The sequence below is a fragment of the Orcinus orca genome, chromosome 4, assembly GCF_937001465.1.
Source record: "Orcinus orca chromosome 4, mOrcOrc1.1, whole genome shotgun sequence".
NCBI classification, from domain to species: Eukaryota; Metazoa; Chordata; class Mammalia; order Artiodactyla; family Delphinidae; genus Orcinus; species Orcinus orca.
In genome coordinates this window covers 133,513,529-133,535,789 of record NC_064562.1, presented here as the reverse complement: position 1 = coordinate 133,535,789, position 22,261 = coordinate 133,513,529, and the positions used below count along the sequence as shown (strand labels likewise).

The 22,261-nt window shown below is 39.7% G+C and overlaps 2 protein-coding genes across 2 annotated transcripts in view; both read left to right on the top strand.

Moving 5' to 3' along the window:
• Positions 1-1,711: 1,711 nt before the first annotated feature.
• MAD2L1 (mitotic arrest deficient 2 like 1) lies at positions 1,712-6,593 on the top strand. Its single transcript, XM_004265089.4, has 5 exons — positions 1,712-1,934; positions 2,719-2,865; positions 3,808-3,928; positions 4,918-5,021; positions 5,747-6,593. The coding sequence occupies exons 1-5, from the start codon at positions 1,862-1,864 to the stop codon at positions 5,917-5,919; spliced, it is 618 nt and encodes a 205-aa protein (XP_004265137.1). The 5' UTR covers positions 1,712-1,861; the 3' UTR covers positions 5,920-6,593.
• Positions 6,594-10,754: 4,161 nt separating this feature from the next.
• LOC101278294 (rho GTPase-activating protein 20-like) overlaps positions 10,755-22,261 on the top strand; it is a 34,211-nt gene continuing 22,704 nt past the window's right edge. The window contains 1 exon segment of the mRNA XM_049709549.1: positions 10,755-12,179. The gene's annotated coding sequence lies outside the window, so the exon portion shown is untranslated.

The following is a 22,261-nucleotide window of genomic DNA, read 5'->3' as shown; positions in this document are numbered from 1 at the left end:
ACTAATGATTATTTGCATCTACTATATTATTATGAAACTGAAGGAAGTCTTTCCTGAAGTGCTAAGTAGTAAGTTCCTTAGAAAGACAGACAATTTATACATGAAGTAAGGTGGGCATCATGCTCTACCAGCGTGATGCCAGAATTCTGGCTCTAACCCAAAATCCTGGTGGAAGGAATGAAAAGGTGGTGATTTAAACACACGCATACACACTTGTACCACAGAGACTAAAGAATGTAAGGAAAATATTTCACAGGGTCAAGTCAGCTTATTACCTCTTATACCTGTTTCACTCTTCAAACTGATCAAATTCTGATACCTAACACTGTGACTAGGCAGAGTTCTGAGATGGCCCCCCAAATTTGTGGCTTCTAGGGAGCATATACTATATAATCCCTCCCCTTGAGCGTGACCAGAAATGTAATTATGAGGCAAAACCACTTTGAAGATTAGCTTCAACAAAGAGGAAATTATCTGGCTGGGACTGACCTAATCATGTAAGCCCTTTAAAAGGACCTCCCTGAAGTCAGAGAGACTGGAAGTGGGAGAAGGCCTATGGAAGGGCTACCTGGCAAAAGCACAAGGCTGGCCTCTGGCCAACAGCTAGCAAGCCAATGAGAACCTCAATCTAAGAACAAGGATATTAATTCTGCCAGGAACCAAGGAGGTCAAAAGAGGACCCCAGATTTTAGATGAGATCCCACCTGCAGACAGGTGCGTTTACTTCAAACTTATGAGACTATGTAGAGCACCCAGCTATGCCATGTCCCAGACTCCTGACCTAAAGACTGAGATAACAAATGGGTGTTGTTTTAAACTAATTTATGACAATTTGTTCGCAGCAATAGAAAACGAATACACTCGGGCATTTTTCTCCTATAATTAAGTAACAGTACATCTGGTGGTTAAGTTTCTCAGACTTCATTTTACGAATAATTTTCCCACCTGCTTTAAGTATAAAATTGTTTCACATCTCACATGAACATGAGCTGTGCACTATCTCCTTAATACTTCTTATCCTAACATTAAAAGTCATTGAATTTGTGAGTCAAAATTCACTGAAAAGCTCTTCAGTGCTGATGAGCCTTTTTGGTGAGGTGACCTTATTCCTGACCAGTCGCCTAGGGGTGGAGGGGTACACAATGCAAGCTAGCCCAGCAGACGCAGCCACCTGCTGCCCCCAGACTCCGCCTCGCAGGGAGGCGGGGCGGGGCATAAACATGAGCTGAGCCCAGGACAAACAAGGGATAGAAAAATGCAAGCAGTTCGTCCCTTTAACCCCTAACCCAATTTCTCAAGAAAAGCCGCCCACACAGTAATCCCTCTAAAACTGTGGCTAGGCTGCCGCGCACGCAGTTGCTTTACGAATTCCCAAAGCATCTAGCATGTTCCAGCCGCCCACTGAGGATCCCTGGGGCCACTTATGCCGCAGCTGGCGGACAGTTCATATCACTTTCAAAATATCTTTAAACTAGGAAACTGTGCTCCTTGGTCGCTCTGTCCCCAGACCTAGGGAGCGGCCACTAAAACCTAGACCTACCATCTTCCCCCACGGGCGCCAGGCAGCCCGCCGACCACAACTACCGGTGCCCAACAGGGGTCCTCCCGAGCCTAAACCCTGGGAACAGTGTCACCACGCCTACCCACCGCGCCTGCGCGAACGGCCGCTCCTGCGGAGGCCCAGAGATCTTGCGGGACCCAGCTGCGTAGGGCGGGGCCTAAAAGCTTGTCGCGCCTGCGCGAGGGGCCGACGGCGTCCTGCGTCGTTACTTTTGAAACGAGTGGCGGGGAACTGCTCTGGAAACCCCTGCTGTTGCTGTCTGCCGGGTGGAAGCGCGTGCCTTCATCCGTGGGCCTGGCCATGGCGCTGCAGCTCTCCCGGGAGCAAGGCATCACCCTGCGCGGGAGCGCCGAAATCGTGGCCGAGTTCTTCTGTAAGTCCTCGCGCAGGCCGTAGGACGGGGAGAACGGAGCCCAGGCCGCCCGGGAGGCCCGCGGTTCGACTTCCGAGGCGGGGGGAAGCCGGGTGGGCCGGAGCGGCCCCGAACCCAAGCGCTCTCAGCCCTGGCCTCCTGCCCGGCAGGAGGAATCTGGGAAGAGGCGGATGCAGGCGCCTCCTCCCGACGCGTTACTAATGATGGCGGAGGACGCCTAGGTGCTGCTGAGGCCTGCTTCGCGGTACAGCCCCTTCGCCGGGAGAGTTTCTTTAAAGTGCAGAGCTCACCCCTCACCATCACCCCCGCGAGGTGAAACTGGTCGACGGTGATGGAAGCGCCGTCTTGGACCAGGCCAGTTGTACCTTCTGATAGAACCTGGCAGAACTTGTGATGATAAAAGGAGGAAAGAGAGAGGGGGAGAGGCTTGCCTGGGCTTTGGACTAGTCAGTCGGTTGCCTATTTTGACGTCCTCTAACCACACAGTCTGAATTTGGACTTGTTTTACAATGAAATGAAATTTGCCACTGGGAGACTAATGCAGTGTGGCATTTTTCTTTTATTGCCACATAAATGCAGGTATCACTTTCTCTCTTACTTAGAAGCAAGATTTTAAGGATTTTTAATGCCACTTTGTACCTATTCTGCTTTCAGCAAAACACAGAAACACGTGTGTGTAGACATTTACAGCTTTACACCATTAATGAAACCATAGCCACATCTAAATATGCTTTATTTCCCGAAGTTACAAAGTGACAATGACTTTAATATTTCTTGTTTTCAGCATTTGGCATCAACAGCATTTTATATCAGCGTGGCATATATCCATCCGAAACCTTTACTCGAGTGCAGAAATATGGACTCACCTTGCTTGTAACTACTGATCCTGAACTCATAAAATACCTAAATAATGTGGTGGAACAACTGAAAGGTAATTAATTGTAAAACTGAATTCAACCTGTGGGACTAAACTTAAAAAAGAAGAACTACTAAATAACAGAGCGCTCATTAGAATTTTCTTATTTTCACCTATTTCCATTTGTCTTTTTTTTTTCTAATCCTGCCTGAGTCAGTAGCCTTTTCTATCTGAACACTCATTTTTTCCTTTTCGCTCAAGAAGTTGCAGTATTGTTGGATCAATATTTGTTCTCCATCTATTGCTTTTCTTTCTTTTTCTAGAATTCCTATTAGTTTCTCTTTCATGTTTCTCTCCACTTAGGAATCCCATTTCTAATTTTTCTGTGTTGTGGGATATTTTGCCCTATCTACTCATTTGACCTTCCAAATTACTAGTCCTAAAAAATGCTACAGCTCTCATCTTTTTTTTTCCTTTTTAATTTTAAAATTCACGGATCATTTTTGTTGTTTTAAGTAACTTCATTTTTTAAATTACATCATTGTATTTTCATTAACTTCATTAACTTAAATCACCCATCGTCATTCATAGGGCTGCACTTGGATTATTTGGTGTGGAACCTCTTAGAACTAAACTCAAATCCTCCCTGAGTCAAATTTTCCTATTTTATGCTTTCATTGTACCATATTTTGCACCTGCATAGCAGTTACAATTTTAATTTCATGTTAATTGGTGCAGTGATTAGGTTAATGTTATCTCCTACACTCTTGCCTTGGATTAGGATGGAAGTACCGAATGTTTACGATCCTGTCCTCAGCACCCAGTGCTATACCTGGTATAAATACTGAGAATTTGAAAACAGGAGCTAGGTTATTGATGGGGCAAGTTTTCTGTATAATTTGGAGGAGATCCAAAATAGCAGTGGTAGAAATTTGCTGAGGATAGGAAGTGGGACCCAAGAAAAGAGTTGCTTTGTAATGCAGTGAACCAAAAAAGATGTCTTGTTATGTGTTACAGAATGGTTATGCAAGTGTTCAGTGCAGAAATTGGTGGTAGTCATCTCAAATATTGAAAGTGGTGAGGTCCTTGAAAGATGGCAGTTTGATATTGAGTGTGACAAGACTGCAAAAGATGACAGGTAAGTAGGAGTTTAAATTATTTCCACTTTCATATGCTTGTTCTAAAACTTGTTTTCTTTACAAAATGAGTTCTAATTATATTGAACAAGTTTCATAGAAGGTATAGTTTTTTCTAGGATGTTTAATTTGATCTTCAGTCTTCTGTGGAAAAGAACTGTGCTTACTTTGGCATGTCACTGACTTGTATAGTATCGCCTTTAGTCTAAATTGCTGAATTTCAAATTGTAGTATTTATGGTGGTATATGCAAAACTCCATACAGTATACTAGGTGGCCCATTTTATGAATTGTTTAAAGGTATTTTTAAGCTTAAGGGATTATCCTAGACTCTCCCAGCTTAAGATGCAGTTCTACTGTATTTCACTTAATGCCACAAGTTTCCTAAGACACTTCATAAACTCTGAAGTTTCCAGACTACCTGAATGGGAAATACCCATCATAATATGTTAATGACTAGCATTGTCCTAGGCATACTTACCTGTAAATTCAGAACCATTTCTCATAATGAAATGTAGTTTGCTTCTGAAGCCTTTGGTCTCTTTTAGGAAATGTTTAGCTTATAAAAATAATTTGACATACAATTTAATATCTTATTTGAGACAATAGGGAATTAGACACTTAGGCGTTACTAAAAATGCCAAAATGATTATACCAATTAAATATTTTAGATACCACTGTTATTTTTTTTTAAGAGGTACTGAAGTTTTCCTAACTTGAAGCACTTGGCAAATTTTCTGGTCATCTGATACAAAATGACCTGATCCTAAGCCCAACCATAAAAAATGATTGGAAGAATAAATGAAATAATAAAAATACATACTATGCCTACTGTGGTATTATGGGTCCTAATGATGTACTCATTTTCTAAAAAACTCCTTTTTAATGTATTACTTATTTGATTTTGGAATCATTTAATTAGATAAATAATCTTACAAATGTTTTAAATAACTCATTAAAACTTAAATTAATTGATTTGGTTTCTTTGGTAGTGCACCCAGAGAAAAGTCTCAGAAAGCTATCCAAGATGAAATCCGCTCAGTGATCAGACAGATCACAGCTACAGTGACATTTCTGCCACTGTTGGAAGCTTCCTGTAAGTATTATACAACGTCACATTGCCTTAAATTTGTTGGGGAAAAGACTAAGCTACTATTTTAAGAATTACCCCTTTATTAAATTTTTTCTTAATTATCAATATCATGTAATAAAAATGAGAAAGCATTATAAAGGAAAAGTAATGTTATATGCATTCTGGAAAATTTGGAAATGCTGAAAAGGAAAGGAATGAAAGTATTCCACAACACTCACTCTTGAATGTTCTGATGTAATTTCTTTCATTATCTTCATTTCTTACACACTTTTATGTATTGATATATATTTAAGACTGTAGCTATAATTGTGTCTTGCTTTTCTATCTTCCTTATTCCTTCAAACATCAGATATGTCCTGAAAACCTACTATATGTCACCCTCTGTTCTAGGCACTAGGATACATCAGTCACAGAACCAAGAAGTTAGCTTTACTGTAGGTTACATTCATGCTATCCCATGTGATTGATTATACACTTTCTACAAATACTTATAACGGTTTTTTCTTTAAAGAAAAAAAAAACTTGAATTTTTCACAAGATAAAGTGAAAGGAGTGTGATATTTTCTGTACTACAGTAAATTTCCATTGAAGAAAAGCAGTGAACTAGTTTTACAGACCAGGCTAAACTACATTTCTAACACTGTGTGGTTCAAAATGTGAGGGAGACAGGGCAGGTAGTTTTACTTTTGAAAAAATAATGTACCTTAATTATTTTATCCCCAATTTAGGTTCATTTGATCTCCTGATTTATACAGACAAAGATTTGGTTGTACCTGAAAAGTGGGAAGAGTCAGGACCACAGTTCATTACCAATTCTGAAGAAGTTCGTCTTCGTTCATTTACTACTACAATTCACAAAGTAAATAGCATGGTAGCCTACAAAATTCCTGTCAATGACTGAGGATGAGCTAAAGACAGTAATGTACTTGTATCCTCAAATGTGGTTTTCCTGAAACCAAATCAACTTTAGTTGATATATTTCATTGGTTAATTTTTAGATGGGGAAAACTTAACATTATACTTTACTGAATCTGTGCATAATTGTTCCATTCCTTGGTACCTGTTTCACTTTCCATAGGGCTGATGTAAGTTATTGCACACTGTTGCAAAGGGAACTAGCAGATTTCATTAGCATTGTAATGTCAGTTCCTTTGAAGGTAGTACTGTAGATGGAAAAACTTTTGCCATAAAGCTAAATGTCTTTCTAAATCAGACCTTTTGGTCAAGCAGCTTGACTCAGAATATACAGAAATATTTAAATATAAAATAGAGCAAAAGAAATATGAATATTCAGAATATTTGTTTAGATCCTGAAAGTAACTAATGATAGTCCATAAGTAATAAAATATTGCTCTTATTAGGTCCTTTTGCCGTTTATTCATTTGTATAGTTTCCATATTGAAAAATTTTCCAATTACTTGATTTTAATTTATATAACTTGAACCCATGAAGCTATGGATATTCCTACTGTTCAAATTGCTATGATACCAAACTTTCAAGAATGTCCTTTTATGTTTTATAAAATCAAGCTTTAAATGACAATGATGAAATAAAGTTAAATGTGTATGTTTTAAATTTGTCTTACAGTATTTTTATATTGGTGTGGTGTTAATACAGCTAAATAGTTATGATGCATTAAGTACAGCATATTATTTCTTGTGCCTACTATGGTTGTAGGGCCTAAGAATTAAAAGTTGAGTAAGTCTTGAGGTACTTTCAATCTAATGGACAAGATTTTATTGTACCCCCTTCATCTCATAACAGTAGATTTAAAATAAACATTCTTTTTGTAAAATGATAAATGTCCTTTGTAATTCATTCAGTTTAGCAAATTTTGGATTGTAGAACCTTTCTATACTCTTAGCCTGTTGTTTGTCTAATTTTCCATATACAGTTGACCTTTGAACAGTGCAGGGACTGGATCATTGACCCTCCAAGCAGTTGAAAATCCCAGTATAACTTACAGCCAGCCCTCCATATCTGTGGTTACTCCATACCCCTGGATTCAACCAGCTCCGGATCATGTAGTACTGTACTATTTATTATAGTACTGAAGCTTGAGATCTTATGAAGGAGAGGAAAATATATGGCAAAGGACCATGAAGTAACCAAACAGGTTTACTTCATTATGTATTTGTCTTTATTATTTCACCTGGATAATCTCTCTGATCCAATTGTGTGCTTGTTAAGAATCAAGGAAAATGTCTTACATCCTTTCATCTCTTAGAGCTGCTGGACAAATAGGTGCCAGTTTTTGATGATGGGTACCGTGAATGCTGTTGCAAAGGCCAATCTCTAAAGAGTTGTTGAAGCTGCCTAACTGAGGTTCACCCACAAGTCTTCCTGAATAAGAAAGTAGGTACTCAGAAATGGAAATAATGTTTATTTAGGGATGGTCAAGAGTCAACATTTGAATTCTTGAGCTGTTCATAATCTGTTTAACATTTGAAATATGCATTGAGAAGGAAAGCAGAAATAGAGCTTGAGTAAAAATACGGAGAGAGTTGAAAATTATGGTCCTATTTTTAGGAAATATGTTTGAAAGTTTTTATAGAAAGCAATGACTGCTTCAGGAAACACTGAATGCCCCTTTGTTAAACAATGGGAATAATAAAATGTGGTTCTTGCTCCAAAAAAGCTCACCAGCAGCAACATTATATATTGCTGATGATACATTTCTGTCATTTATGTTTCTGACAAATTAAGTGATCCTAATATTACTACTTTTGTGATTTATTGTGGTACTTACTTCTCTCTCCTTTAAGAGTTATGTCCAGAAATTAATGCTCTGGATTTGAATGTTACCTTCAATAACAGGAGCTTCTGCCATACAATCTATAGCCTGCAAGTTACTCTATAGTATCAGTTCTGCATCAACTAGGCTCTTCTTTTTTTGAAAACAGAAAAAAATTGGCTTTGAAAAAATTTAATGGAAGAATATTAGCTATGTAAAGAATCAAAGGAAAGGCTGAAAACCAGAGAACTAGGGGAGCCCCAGGGATTTTCAGTGACAAATTTGTGAACTCTGCATATCTTTATGTAATATATGGACCACTGGTGTTACCCAGTGATCTATACAAATGACTCAGATTGCTAGTTTAAAAAAAGTGACAATGAAAAGCTTTGTTTGCATTTTAACAAGCTGCGATGTAAGACTAAGAATTAGGGGAAACTGCATTTTTAAATACTTTGATCATTTCATCTCAGCCAACATCGTTAACATGGTTAAATTAGACTTCTTACACCATTTGCATGTTAACTGTTTACTCTTGTAAGGATTCTGAGGAGCCAGTCTTGATCTTTCTCACCTCTTACAGATTATGTATCAATTCAGAAATACACATATTGGAGTTGAATGGGAGCCAGGCTATGAGCTTTACTGATAAAGCTAGATTGGAAAAGCTTTGGCCTAAGGTTCCAGCTGGACTTGTCCCACCCTCCTTCTACACCTTCAGCCTCACCCTGGGAGGAAGATATTTAAACCAATAGACGAAAGAACCGTGACTGACTTCATACCATGTTAAATAGAAGCTAAGATTCCAAGAGAATCTGGTGGGCTTCTAGACCTGCCTGGGCTCTGACTCCGTTTTGCTCACCATAGGTAGAGGAATGAAACCATGTTCCAGTTGAGCCCATCAAGGTTTGAAACAGAGCTCCAGAAGGGACTGAACCACACCTGGTCTTCAGGATCCTTCTCTCAGTACCATCAATCAGACAAATCAAGCCTCCATGGGAATTTTTACACAGAGGTATAACAATCTCATGTCTCCATTGGCTTTTGTTATAGAGCAAACAACCATAACACAGCAACAATAAGCATTTTTTCCTCCTTCAAGTCTACAGGTCAGCTGGGGTGTTGTCTTCATTCTCACCTAAGTCTACAGGTCATGTGTTATTCTACCACTGAAAGGGCAGTGACTAGCCAGAATTCTTGAAGCTTAGTTTCAGAACTTGCACACTGACGCTCTTCCACATTCCACTGGCCAAGAACTTGCACACTGACACTTTTCCATATTCCACTGGCCAAGGCAAGTCTTATGGCTAAGCCAAACTTCAGTGGGGAAGGGAAGTATACTCCTCCCAAGGAGATGGGGGAGAGGTGTGAAAATACGGTGAAAGGATCTAATAGACCAGGGGTTGGCAAACGTTTTCTGTAAAGGGTCAGATACTAGTTTTGGCTTTGCAGCCATATGGTCTTTTGCACCTACTCAAGTGATTCCGTCATAACTTGAAAGCAGCCTTAGACAACAGGTAAACGAATGAGCATGGCTGTGTTCCAATAACAAAAAGCAGACGGTGGGCTATATTTGGCACACAGGTTGTAGTTGGCTGACCCTGTAATAGATCTGTTTGCTGTTTTGTTCACAAATACTCAAACCCCTCCCTGGCTCAGAGCAATTGATTTTGTGATATTCAGGGCTCACATTTAAAGCAGCGTCATTTGTTTCCTCCATCCATGGTATCTCAAATGGGATGGCTCTTTATCCCATATTCTGCAAAACACAACTGGCTATTTAAGGTACTCCTCAGGACACCCCACAGTGAATTTTGATCTGAAAACTGGGAAGGGAGGTTCTTTGGCGCATGATGCGTACGAAGAGATTCAAAATAGCATAAAGGCTACACGCCTCCATTTTTAATCACTCTATAAACATGCATGCTGAATAAATGTTACTATTAGAATGCATTCAAGTTTCTTAGGTTCATTAACCTCCTATATATTTTAGCATATGAACTCCAAAGTCATAAGCATAATAAAGTAGGTATCCACATAGACATTTAATTTTTCTTTACCTTCTGTTTCCATTTAATTGCTTAGTCTGTAAAATTTATCTTAATTTTATTTTCTGTGAAAGATCAGAATAGCTATGATGTTACATTGTAATGCCTGTATTTTCCACCAGGTGTCACTAATGTAATACTTAAAGTGAATTTCTTCTGACTCTAAATTAGACTAATATTCTGCTTTTCTTATTGGAAGTTAACATTGGGATTTCTGTCTACAAAAATATAAAGGAATCAGAGGGAAAAACACAGCATCTGTCTTTTGCTAGGCACTTTACATGAACTATTTCATTTAATTCTCAGGCTTTAGTGCACAAGCGGAATCGTGGGGTCAATGGGCATGCAAATGGCACTATGTTTTTAAAGTTTAGATGGCCTCTTTTGACCTCAGCCAAGGAAGCTCATTTGACTCCACAACAAGCACATCAAAAGCAATTCTTCACCCTCTTCTTAATGGTTCTTACCTTCTACATCCTTTTAGCAATTGAGTGTCCAGAACAAATTACTTTTCCTTTACTGGGCTTTGAGTTTCATTGGTGAGTTTGTATTTACACTTTCCTCAGATGACTCTGACCAATGAATGGAAGGAACTAAAACAGAGAGGACTTTATCCTATGCCGTATCGATACTGTTTATAGAATAAATCAAGTGTGAATTTTCAAGCATCTGTGAAACAGGTTTCCAGCTAATCAGAAGAATTGTTCATTTAACTACCTCGGTTACTCCTTGGGGAATTAATTTTTGGCTTAACTTGTAAATAACATTTTCTCATTCTTTCTTTACTCAGTGTATGAAATTATATTTCAAGTTATTTTGTTCAATGTGACCATGATAAAGGTTTGTGTTGGAACAACTATGGAATAGAACCTGTCTGCTAAACTTCACATTTTACTAGTTATATTTTCTAAAAACAGATCTTTAGCAATCTTTCCATTCTTGAATATGGCTTTGAAAGTCAGCAGTATTAACCTATGCTTATTTAAAAAAAAAAAAAATCTAGCTGGGAAAGCTACTTAATCTCCATTAGAGTTGACAATCCTGTTCCAATCTGGCAAAAACATTGTAGCCTTAGCAACAAAACTATTAGAAAAGGCCTAGAGAGGAAAATGTCAGAGTTGACCCTCTGATTTCACAAGTCAGTTTATGTTACCACTTCACCTATTTTTGTCTTCCTACCATTTGATCTATTTTTATACTAGAGAAACATAATAGAGTTTCATTAATTTTGTAAAGTCCATTTTCATCAACATTTATGTGCATCATTTTGCTATGTAAGCTTGTTTGCACGAAGGAGCTTACATCAGATCAAAATCTCTATTGTCTTGGAATTTTGTGTGTGGAAAAGGCTTCCGAGTATAAGCAGGCCAACCATACTCCATTTCCATGCAAGGGAAAGATCTCAAATGTCTTTAAAAACTATATAGATACGGACATATTGAGTGGATGCCTAGACATGGATATGATTTCTATCTAAATGGCAGTCTCACTAAGTGCAGAAGTTAGTGGTTTTAAAGATTGAGTCAGTGATACCCAAAATATTTCATGTCTAAAATACAGTTCTTGTATCACTGTACTCAATCATAATAGTCAATACAGCTCTTTAGAAACCAGTTCAAAGGTTCCAGATCTAAGAAAGGAAATTTATAGGCAATGATCATCTACCATGTGCCAAGTACCAGTTAGGTGCTTTACACCTGTTCAGCCTGGTTCCTTCTAGGTGCATAGAGGCTGGGGCTGGTGGGGAAGTGGGAGACTTGGGCTACAGCCTGTGGTCTTGGAAACTGGTGATGGGACATGGGGAGAGCCATGAAGCAAAGAAAATGATGAAGTCTGAGTCCCAAATGACAAGTCCTCTGGAATAAGGAATAGCTCCAAAACCTCAATTCAGGCTGTGAGGGAAGAACAGTGTGGAAAGACAAGGACTGGATCCAAAATGAACGTTTTATAACTGCTGACGCCCAGTGAGTCCCAGAGGATAACCGTGAAGGAGCACTGCGTAGGGAGAAAGAATCCTTCATAGAGTACCTTAGGCTCAACTTGTGGGCAGAGAGGGGATTCGTCATCAAATTAGTACATTACATGCATTATCTCAATCCTCACAACCCAATGAGAGTTACTATCCCCATTTTACACCTGTAAAAAGTGAGATTCGGGAAGGTTAAGTAATTTGCCCAGCTTCAAACATCCAGAATACATTCCCAGGCCTGACTCCAAAGCCTGTATTCTTACTGTATCTCATTGCCTCTCAGAGACTAGGGAACAAGGAAGGGCCCCCTGTTCCAGGATGCAGACTCAGCCAAGGAGACTACAATACCACCTGCATCTCACTCCAGCTGGAGAAGTGAAAACTCACAGCCACAATGTTTGAGCGTCAAGGTACATTAACTTTTTAAAAAACTCTTTTTCATAATAAGCTGTCACTAAATGTTTATTAGCACAGAGCCTTCTGCTGTGTAACAGGAGCATTCATTTTCTTCCATCGACATTTTCTTCTCTCACTGCTTTCACTTGTTTTTGTAACTAAATGCTGTGTTGGAATTTGGGCTTCTGCTTTATGGGCTTTAACCAGTTTGAGAAATAGACACAGAAAACAGATTGAAATGTATGTATTATCATCTGTATTACGGGGTTTCCTAGTAAAGCTGAGTAGGAGCAAGAGGCTTGCACCTAAAGCAGAAATAGGTTTGCTACTACTCCCCCATAAATGAACTGTGGAACAGTCAGACAACTTCGGTCTTCCTCACTCAAGCCCAACTCCAGCATGGGAGTAAGAAGTGCCGCTCCCTGAACGCCAAAGCCAGAGTTAAAAAGCACTGTACCTGAGCTCCAGCAAGCCTTGGAAAGAGTTCTTTGTTGCTTGGGATGGTGTGAGAGAGAAGGTGGAGAGAGGGGCCCCCAATAGTTCTCCAGTACCACTATCCATCATCAGGATCAGAGCAGAAACCTGAAGAGTGGAGTAACATGCATCCCTCCCAGTATTTGCCAGGTTTTTTTTTTAATATAAATTTATTTATTTTATTTATTTATTTTTGGCTGCGTTGGGTCTTGGTTGCTGTGCACGGGCTTTCTCTAGTTGTGGCGAGCAGAGGCTACTCTTCGTTGTGGTGCGTGGGCTTCTCATTGCAGTGGCTTCTCTTGTTGTGAAGCACAGGCTCTAGGCACGCAGGCTTCAGTAGTTGTGGCACGCGGGCTCAGTAGTTGTGGCTCACAGGCTCTAGAGCACAGGCTCAGTAGTTGTGGTGCACGGGCTTAGTTGCTCCATGGCATGTGGGATCTTCCCGGACCAGGGCTTGAACCCATGTCCCCTGCACTGGCAGGCGGATTCTTAACCACTGCGCCACCAGCGAAGCCTATTTGCCAGGTTTTTAATCTTTTAGCATATTATGATGCCAGTTGATTTTAGGTAGCAGGGTGATGGTAACAGGCATTTTTAAAAAATTTTAGTAATTATGTATTTTAATCTGTATTCAGAAAAATATATAACATATTTTAACATATCATGAGCTAAAGATTTTTAAAGTACACACCTTATTTTTTTTTAATGTATCAGTATTGGGATGGGTGATATGCAAATAAAAATCACGAAGGCAGCACATATATGAAGGAAGGCTGGGAAGTGATGTCATAAGCCATTGTACTTAAGTCAGAAGTAAGCCAGGGTGGGTTGCATACTCAGAGTGCTGCTGTGCTCTTACCATCCTACACTCCACTTCTTTCTACACAACGTTCCCCTCTGGAACTGCTGATGGGCATTTCACTTTTTGCCCACAAAAGACTCTAACAACATGAGTCAGACAGGATTCCACGCAGCACCCTAAGCTCAAAATTCACTCCCTATTCTATTCTTATCACTAATTATGTCCTGTCACAATGTCCAAAATAGATCATCAGACTTTATGAAACGAATACAAAGACTGGATCAACAACATAAAAATGTCCCAAATTTGAACAATAGGAAACTCTTATTTTTCAGCTTCCTCAGAACGAAATCCCCTTGTAAATAAAAGCCCATAGAAATTAAAGTCCAAATGCCTTCATTCCCTATTTTATACAATTGGCTCAGTCTCAGCCGGAGGGTCTTAGTTGTCTGGATTCCTGTATCTGCAGCTGTGTCCTAGGCTGTCTTTCATAGGAATATAGCTTCTTCAGCCTCTTTAAATTCAAATCTCTAGTTAGCTCTACTCTCCAAGGGGAGGGTAGCCACAAAAGAAACTGCAGCTCCACTACAGAAGTTATCACAAACAAAATTATGATCCCCAAATTAAGTGAATGGTATCATGTGGCTTGACATTGCTATTCTCAGCCAAAGAGCATGGCAGATAACTTAGTGGTACCTGCACTGGAGACAGTGAGGACCTGAGAACACCTGGTTTCAGTCCCATGGCAGGTCAGCCAGCTGCACCAGTGTCGAGTCCACAGCCTGGGAATCTGTGTTTAATGGACCAGTAACTGCCCAACAGTTGTGCTTCTACGTGTATAATATATTTGGGTATTTCTTTGTGTTTTTTCTTGTTTTCTTTTGTTTGGGTGATGCTTGTGGGGATCTCCCCATATATATTGCCTACTTTCTCTCAGAGAGTGACATTTGAGACATTATTGCCTACTTAGAAAATTTAGATATTCTGGTTTCTTCATTTCCTCCTGTCTATTGTCTCATGCAAGATTGTGGTCTAGAGAAAACCTCTACTCCCAAATTCTTCCAAGTGTGTTCTCTGTAGAGAATTCTTCTCTGTGAAAACATGAGGGATGGGGTAGAGACCATCACCCTACTTCTTAGCACTGTTTTAATAATATACACTGTTTTATTTATTATGATAATAGTGATTGTCATCACTCTTCCATAAATTTTTTCCTTCCTACCTAGGCAGGTTGAGTTGGACCCAGCTAGGCAGTAGGTGACTAGAGTCAAAATTAAATTAAAAAAAAACAATTAAAACACCAGGATCACAGTAAAGGCCAGTGAGTCAGGATTACTCTTGTACGTGGTCGGTGGGAATGTAAACTGGTTCAGCCACTGTGGAAAACAGTATGGAAATTCCTCAGAAAATTAAGAATAGAACTTCTAAATGATTCAGCAATTCTACTTGTGGGTATTTATCTGAAGAAAACAAAAACACTAGTTCGAAAAGATATATTCACCCCTATGTTCACTGCAGCATTATTACAACAGCCAAGATATGGAAACAACCTGAATGTACAAGGATGGGTGAATGGATAAAGAAGATTTAATGTATATATATATATATACACACAACAGAATACTATGTAGCCATAAGAGAAGGAAATCTTGCCATTTGCTGCAACATGGATGGACCTTGAGGGTATTATGCTAAGTGAAATAAGTCAGATGAAGAAAGACAGATACCATATGATTTCCCTTTTATGTTGAAAATAAAAAACAAAACAAACAAACAAAAGAAAAACAAACTCACAGATTGAGAGAACAGATTGGTAGGTTACCAGAAGGGAAGGGATTGGAAGAAGGGTGAAGTGAGTGAAGGGGATCAACTGTATGGTGATGGATGGTAACTAGACTTACAGTGCTGGTTACGTTGTAGTGTTTACAAATAGCAATTTATAATGCTGTATACCTGAAATGTGTATAAATGTTATACACCAATTTTACCTCAATTAAAAAAAAAAAGAGGGCTTCCCTGGTGGCGCAGTGGTTGAGAGTCCGCCTGCCAATGCAGGGGACATGGCTTCGTGCCCCGGTCCGGGAAGACCCCACATGCTGCGGAGCAGCTGGGCCTGTGAGCCATGGCCACTGAGCCTGCACGTCCGGAGCCCGTGCTCCGCAACGGGAGAGGCCACAGCAGTGAGAGGCCCGCGTACCGCAAAAAAAAAAAAAGAAAAAAAGTAACAGAAGGATACCGAAGTTTAGCAAAACTTTAAGGAGATTCCAGATGTCACAGATTAAAGTACTCAAAAGTTAGTATCCCAAAAGGTTGGGCCATTGAAAACATAGAACACAAGCACAAACAAACAAAAAATACCTAAACCTAAACTTCAGGACAGAAACTTTTCTGTTCTTACGCCTTCCTGTCTCAGTAGGATCTGACCATTAGTGTAACGAGAGAGACTGCAGCTGTGGAGGAAAATGGTGCCAAGAACTGCAGCTGCAGAAATTTTTTTGTTTTTTTTTTCACTTTTTAGTTTTGACATGTAAAATTAATACATACACAAGTTAAAAAAACATCAAACAGTACAGAGTGGTACTAAATGAAAAGTAAGTTCTCTACCTTACCTCATTCTCCCACTCCCCATTTCTAATCCAGCTCCCTTGGAGTATAGTTGCTTTACAACGTTGTGTTAGTTTCTGCTGTACAGCAAAGTGAATCAGCTATACATATACATATATCCCCTCTTTTCTGGATTTCCTTCCCATTTAGGTCACCACAGAGCATTGAGTAGAGTTCCCTGTGCTATACAGTAGGTTCTCATTAGTTATCTATTTTATACATAGTATCAATAGTGTATATGTGTCTATCCCAATCTCCCAATTCATCCCACCCCCCCACCAGCTGCCTTTTTTTTTTTTGCGGTACATGGGCCTCTCACTGTTGTGGCCTCTCCTGTTTCAGAGCACAGGCTCCGGACGCGCAGGCTCAGAGGCCATGGCTCATGGGCCCAGCCGCTCCGCGGCATGCGGGATCTTCCCAGACCGGGGCACGAACCCGTTTCCCCTGCATCGGCAGGCGGACTCTCAACCACGGCGCCACCAGGGAAGCCCCCCACCTCCCTATTTTTAAACATTTTTTATTCTGCTGCTGGTTATTACCATACCTCTGAAACTTATGTTAATTCCTCCATTTCTCCTTCATCAACTTTAGATAGTATCTATTAAAAGTTGATAAATTTAGTTCATATTTCTTTATCCACTACTAAGTTTTTCCAGTTAAAGTATTTTGGTTCTTCTGGTGTTTATCCATAATTTTAAAGAATATGCTTAAACCCCATATTTTGTTACATAAATTTTAGATAGTAATCGTGATTCCTTACTAGATAAGGTAAGAAAAATCTATGTCTGACATTACCTTCCACATCTCTCTGCTGCCTTAACAGACTTCTGTTTTTTTTTACATTATCAATGTTAATATTAGATTCTCTTTTATAGTTAATATTGTCTTCCAAATTTTGTTTATATGTTGATTCTACAAACTGAAATAGCATTTACATTATTCCAATTATTAAATTACTCCTTACTGAAAGACTGAATAGCTCTACCTATTGAGGATAAAAAGGTAATCTATATCATCAAAATGGAAAAATGAATGTTCCAAGTGTCAAGCTCAAATGGGATTCCTTAAACCCAATCTTCAAGAATTTCTATTAAATTATTCATTTAGCCAATGATACCTTTAATTTCCAAGAAATCTTTTTTCTTTGATTATTCTTGTTACCCAGCCACCTATTCTTTGGCTTCTTGACTCTGAAGATGTTAGGGTTTGGGGAATTTTTTTAATCTTTTTTTTTTTCAGTTCTCTTAATTAGCTGTTTTCTTCAGGAGTCAATTGTTACATCTGTTCCACTTGGACCTTCTCATTTTTGCTGTTGGTTTCTTCTAAATTTTCTGGTTTTGTTCTGTTTTGGTTTTTGTCCATACACATGCATGATTAAAAAGATTGATCAATACTGGTAGCATGATTTTCAACTGTGCTATTATAGACCTGTCCCTTGAATGAAAAGATGAATGGTAGGGTCTATGTACATATAAGCTAGTACAGTCAGCCCTATGCATCCATAAGTTCCACATCCACAGATTCAACCAACTTAAGATCTAAAATATTCCAAAAATATTCCAGAAAGTTCCAAAATGCAATACTTAAATTGGCTGTGCGCTGGCAACTATGTACCTAGCATTTACATTGTGTTAGGTATTATAAGTAATCTATAGATGATGTAAAGCATACAGAAGGATGTGCATAGGTTATATGCAAATACTGTGCCATCTTATATAACGGACTCGAACATCTGTGGATTGTGGTATCCACAGGGCATCCTGGAACTGATCGCCCACAGATACTGAGGGATGACTGTATTCTTTAAGGGTACGTTTAGATATTTTGTTAACCATGTATTTTTTTTTGAAATTTGAAATACATTTTTAATGTATTTTTTTGAAATTTGACTTTTAAAAAAATAAATGAAAGTATCATTTATTTTATTTACTTGGTTTTTTGTGTGCCAGAATTCACTCACTCACTCTCTATTACGAATACGCCTTGGACCGAGGGCCTGAAGGTTAAACATAATTTCCAGGTATGGCCAGCAGAGGGTAGCAGAGGGTAGTGGAACCAGTGCTCACTGCCCAGGCCTGGGCATCCCTCTCTTTTACATTTTTGTGGAGGTAAAAATCAATTAGCAGGTAGTAGAAGGTCCAGAGTGCCAGAATCAGGAGAGAAATTACTCACAGGGACAGTGACCTAGAATGGGGATTAGGCTGAGGAGGCAGTGGAAAGGTTTAGCCACAATTCACAGCCTGGTATCTGTCACAGAGATGTGGACAGCTAGACATCAGGAGGTGAATCATCAATTAGAGCACTTTCACAGTTCTGACTGCTACTCCCAGCCAGTCTAAAACCCAAGGTCTGGCTCCTTAAAGTAACAGGAGTTGACTCTCCACCTTGGGAACTGATACAAACTTCCTGTCTGAGCGTTGGTCCGTGCTGCCAACACTGGCTAAGGACTCCACAGCCAGCCATTTTGAGGAGGAGAGAGTGGGGTATGGGCACCAAATGCAAATGCTGACAGTAAATGTAAACACTCAGATACATTCCAATTAAATAATTTGGGAGTCAACCTAAACATGATGTGGCTTAAATATCTTTTCTTCCCTCCTCCAGAGGGGAAACGTTGTTTAGTTGTGGAAACACTATATGAAATTAGACAAATGTGACTCTATGAATTGTTAGGTATATGGCTCTCAGTTACTTAACTCTACTTAACTTAACTCTACTTAACTCTACTGAGCCTCAGTTTCTCCATCTGTAAAACTATAAATAATGATTCTTACCTCACAAATCTGCTGCAAAGAAATGAGATGGTGTACATAAACTGCGTGGCAAGGAGCTTGGCAACTTGTAGTCAGTCAACATTGGTACCTGTTCTGTCTCCCTGTCTTTATCTTGGAAGAAGATCCATGATACTACTTGCTATCTTTGAATACAAAGTCTCGCTGTCTCCTAAGAGCATACTAACATTAATTGAGGGATTACTGTGTTAGGTACCATAGTAAGTTTTCCGAAGTGCTACCTCACTTAATTTTCATAACCAGCCTATAAGGAATGTACTTTTATCATCATCTCCATTTTACAAATGAGGACATTGTAAACTGGTTTTCCTAGTCTTCTCACGTAGGGAGTAAAGAACAAGGAGGGATTCAAAACAGGTAATTGGATTCCACAACTCATGCTCTTGACAATACACAATCTGTTTTCCAATACAGACATTTGATCAAAGATTTAAAAATCTAAGGGAAAAAATAGAATTAGGAAAATAGTCTTGTCTTTGCAGTGTGTTTAAATGTTGGTACTATTGGCATAGGATAACCTCTTCTGTTTGATCACCATTTCTGTTCAATGAAATAAATGAAAACACTTTGTTGCAGACTTAGAGAACGGACATGTGGACACAGCGGGGGAAGGGGAGGGTGGGATGAATTGGGAGATTAGGATTGACATATACACTACCATGTGTAAAATAGATAGCTAGTGGGAACCTGTGGTACAGCACAGGGAGCTCAGCTCGGTGCTCTGTGATGACCTAGAGGGGTGGGATGGGGTGGGAGGGAGGTCCAGGAGGGAGGAGATATGTGTATACATATAGCTGATTCACTTCACTGTATAGGAGAAACTAACACAACACTGTAAATTAATTATACTCCAATTAAAAAATACATGAATTTTTTTTTTAAAAAAAGAAAACACACCTTGTCACTGTTATTCCATTTAGAGTTCTTTCATAAAATTAAAAGAACTAACAACAGTATTTGGAAGACATTCAGCTTTAGCTATTACATTTAAAGATAATTATTACATGACCAAGGAAAGCTTCCTTGATCTTTCTGAGAAAAGGTTTTCTCTCTTTTGCTTCACTACAAGGGGAAGATGGTACAAAAACACTTCTTTCTCAATGGATGCCTAAAAAACAATCACAATCCTGGTTACATGTAAGAATCATGCAAAACGCTTTGTATAAATACAGGTTTTCTGGGTCTGGTGACTCAAAACCTCTGGGAGAGTACAGCCTAAAAAGCTCCTCAAAGCAATTCTGATGCATATCAGCACTGATTACCAGTGACTAGATTCTAGAAGGGGAGAAGTCTTCCTGGCCTCTAACCTCTCCAAAAGGGATAGGCAGAGAATGGAGATAATTTGGGAATTGGGGAAGGTGCAGAGATACGTCTGCCTACATTTCTTGCCTTACATAGATTCTGCCAAATGCTTGATGAGAGGCCAAAAAGTGTCGCCCAATGAGCCTCCATGGTTCTAAATACAGTCAGGCATGTCCAGACTAGCACTGTCCCTTTAAAAGTGGTGAGCAGTCTCTGGAGGCCACTGTCTATATGCCGCATCTGTGCTAGTTTGGTTTTAAGAGGAGAGGCCTTAACAAGGTCACAGAGGACTAAAAAGACCTGTGCTTCTGGCTTCCACCCACCGTTTCAGACTTACTTCACCTTCCTGAACCTTCTGTTAGTGTCTCCAATCTAGCAAACTCTTTCATGTCTCTGAAATTTCATATACTCAAATTCTGTCCCTTCAGCATGAAATATGAAACATCCTCTCCCGGACTTCCCTGGTGGCACAGTGGTTAAGAATACACATGCCAATGCTAGGGGACATGGGTTCGATCTCTGGTCCAGGAAATTCCCACATGCCGCGGAGTGACTAAGCCCGTGTGCCACAACTACTGAGCCTGCGCTCTAGAGCCCACGAGCCACAACTACTGAGCCCACGTGCCTAGAGCCCATGCTCCCCAACAAGAGAAGCCACCACAATGAGAAGCCCGCGTACCACAACGAAGAGTAGCCCCTGCTTGCTGCAACTGGAGAAAGCCCAGGCACAGCGACGAAGACCCAATGCAGCAAGCAAGCAAGCAAGAAATAAATGTATTTATTTATTTAAAAAAAGAAACATCCTCTCCCAACACATATTCTTTTCTCTTCTCCTCTTCTTCTTCTCTTTCCCTTTCTCTCTCTCTCTCTCTCTCCCTGTCTTTCCCCCTCCTTCCCTCCATACCTCTTTCCCTCTCTCCCTTCCTCCCCTCCCCCCCCCAATTAATTCCAAATTATCTTTTAAAGCTCATTTCAAAGGAGCTTTTCAAAGAAGCCTTCCTTGCCTGCCCTCTCCACAATCAAAAGTCAGGTGTCCGGTCCCTCTTGTAATTGCTCATCTCACTCTAATTTTTCTTTGTAGTACCTACCAGAGTCTGGCATTAAGAGTTATTGGTGAGACTCTGTTTAATTTCTGTCTCCCCAATTTAAATCTAGGATTTGTGAGAGAGCTGGGCCGAAGTCCCTTTTGCTCCCTGCTGCCCAGACCTAACCAAGTGCCTTTCTTTCAGTACAGGTTCAAACACTCTGTTCAATGAATGAAGTAAAAGAAAGAGAGACTCTTTTAGATTATTCCTTTCTTCCTTCATCCACAGCAGAAAATTATTTCATAAAATGTTTTGAATTCCTCCAAGGTGCCAATGCCTGTGAGAATTAAATGATAAATCAAAAATAGACTCATTCCTTGAAATTCTTAGAGTCTAGTGGGGAATAAAAGATATGTATTCAGATAACTATTACAGGAGCCTTACAAGGGAAACCACAAACTTCATTATATGATCAAATTTCAGTCCTCCACCGTTGTCAAAGGAAAGAGACCGTCCCTATGAGAAGAGGTTAGGGGGCCTCACTGATCAGAGGCTGGGAGTCAGCTGGATTTGAATCCTTTAGTTGCACTGTGGCTGCTTGGTTTCCCAGTACCTAAACTGTCTGTGCACCAGCCTCCTCAGCTGTACAGTGGTCAGTTTTCAAGTGGAAAGAGAAAGGTGTCTTTACATAAAATGTTTGTAGCAGATTACTGTAGGTTCCCTAACACTGAAGAAGATATACAGATGGCAAATAAGCACATGAAAAGATGTTCAGCATCATTAACTATTAGGGAAATGCAAATTAAATCCACAGTGAGATGGCACTACACAGCTATCAGAATGCCTAAGATAAAAAAAATGACACCACCAAATGCTTGTGTGGACTTGGAGAAACAATCATTCATACAGTGCTGGTGAGAATGTGAAATGGTACAGCCACTCTGGAAAACAATCTGACAGTTTCTTAAAAAACAAAAGATACAACTACCATACAACCAGACATTTGCACTCCTGGGCATTTAGCCTAGAGAAATGGATACTGACGTTGACACAAAAATGTGTCCACAAATGTTTGTTGCAGCTTTATCTGTAACAGC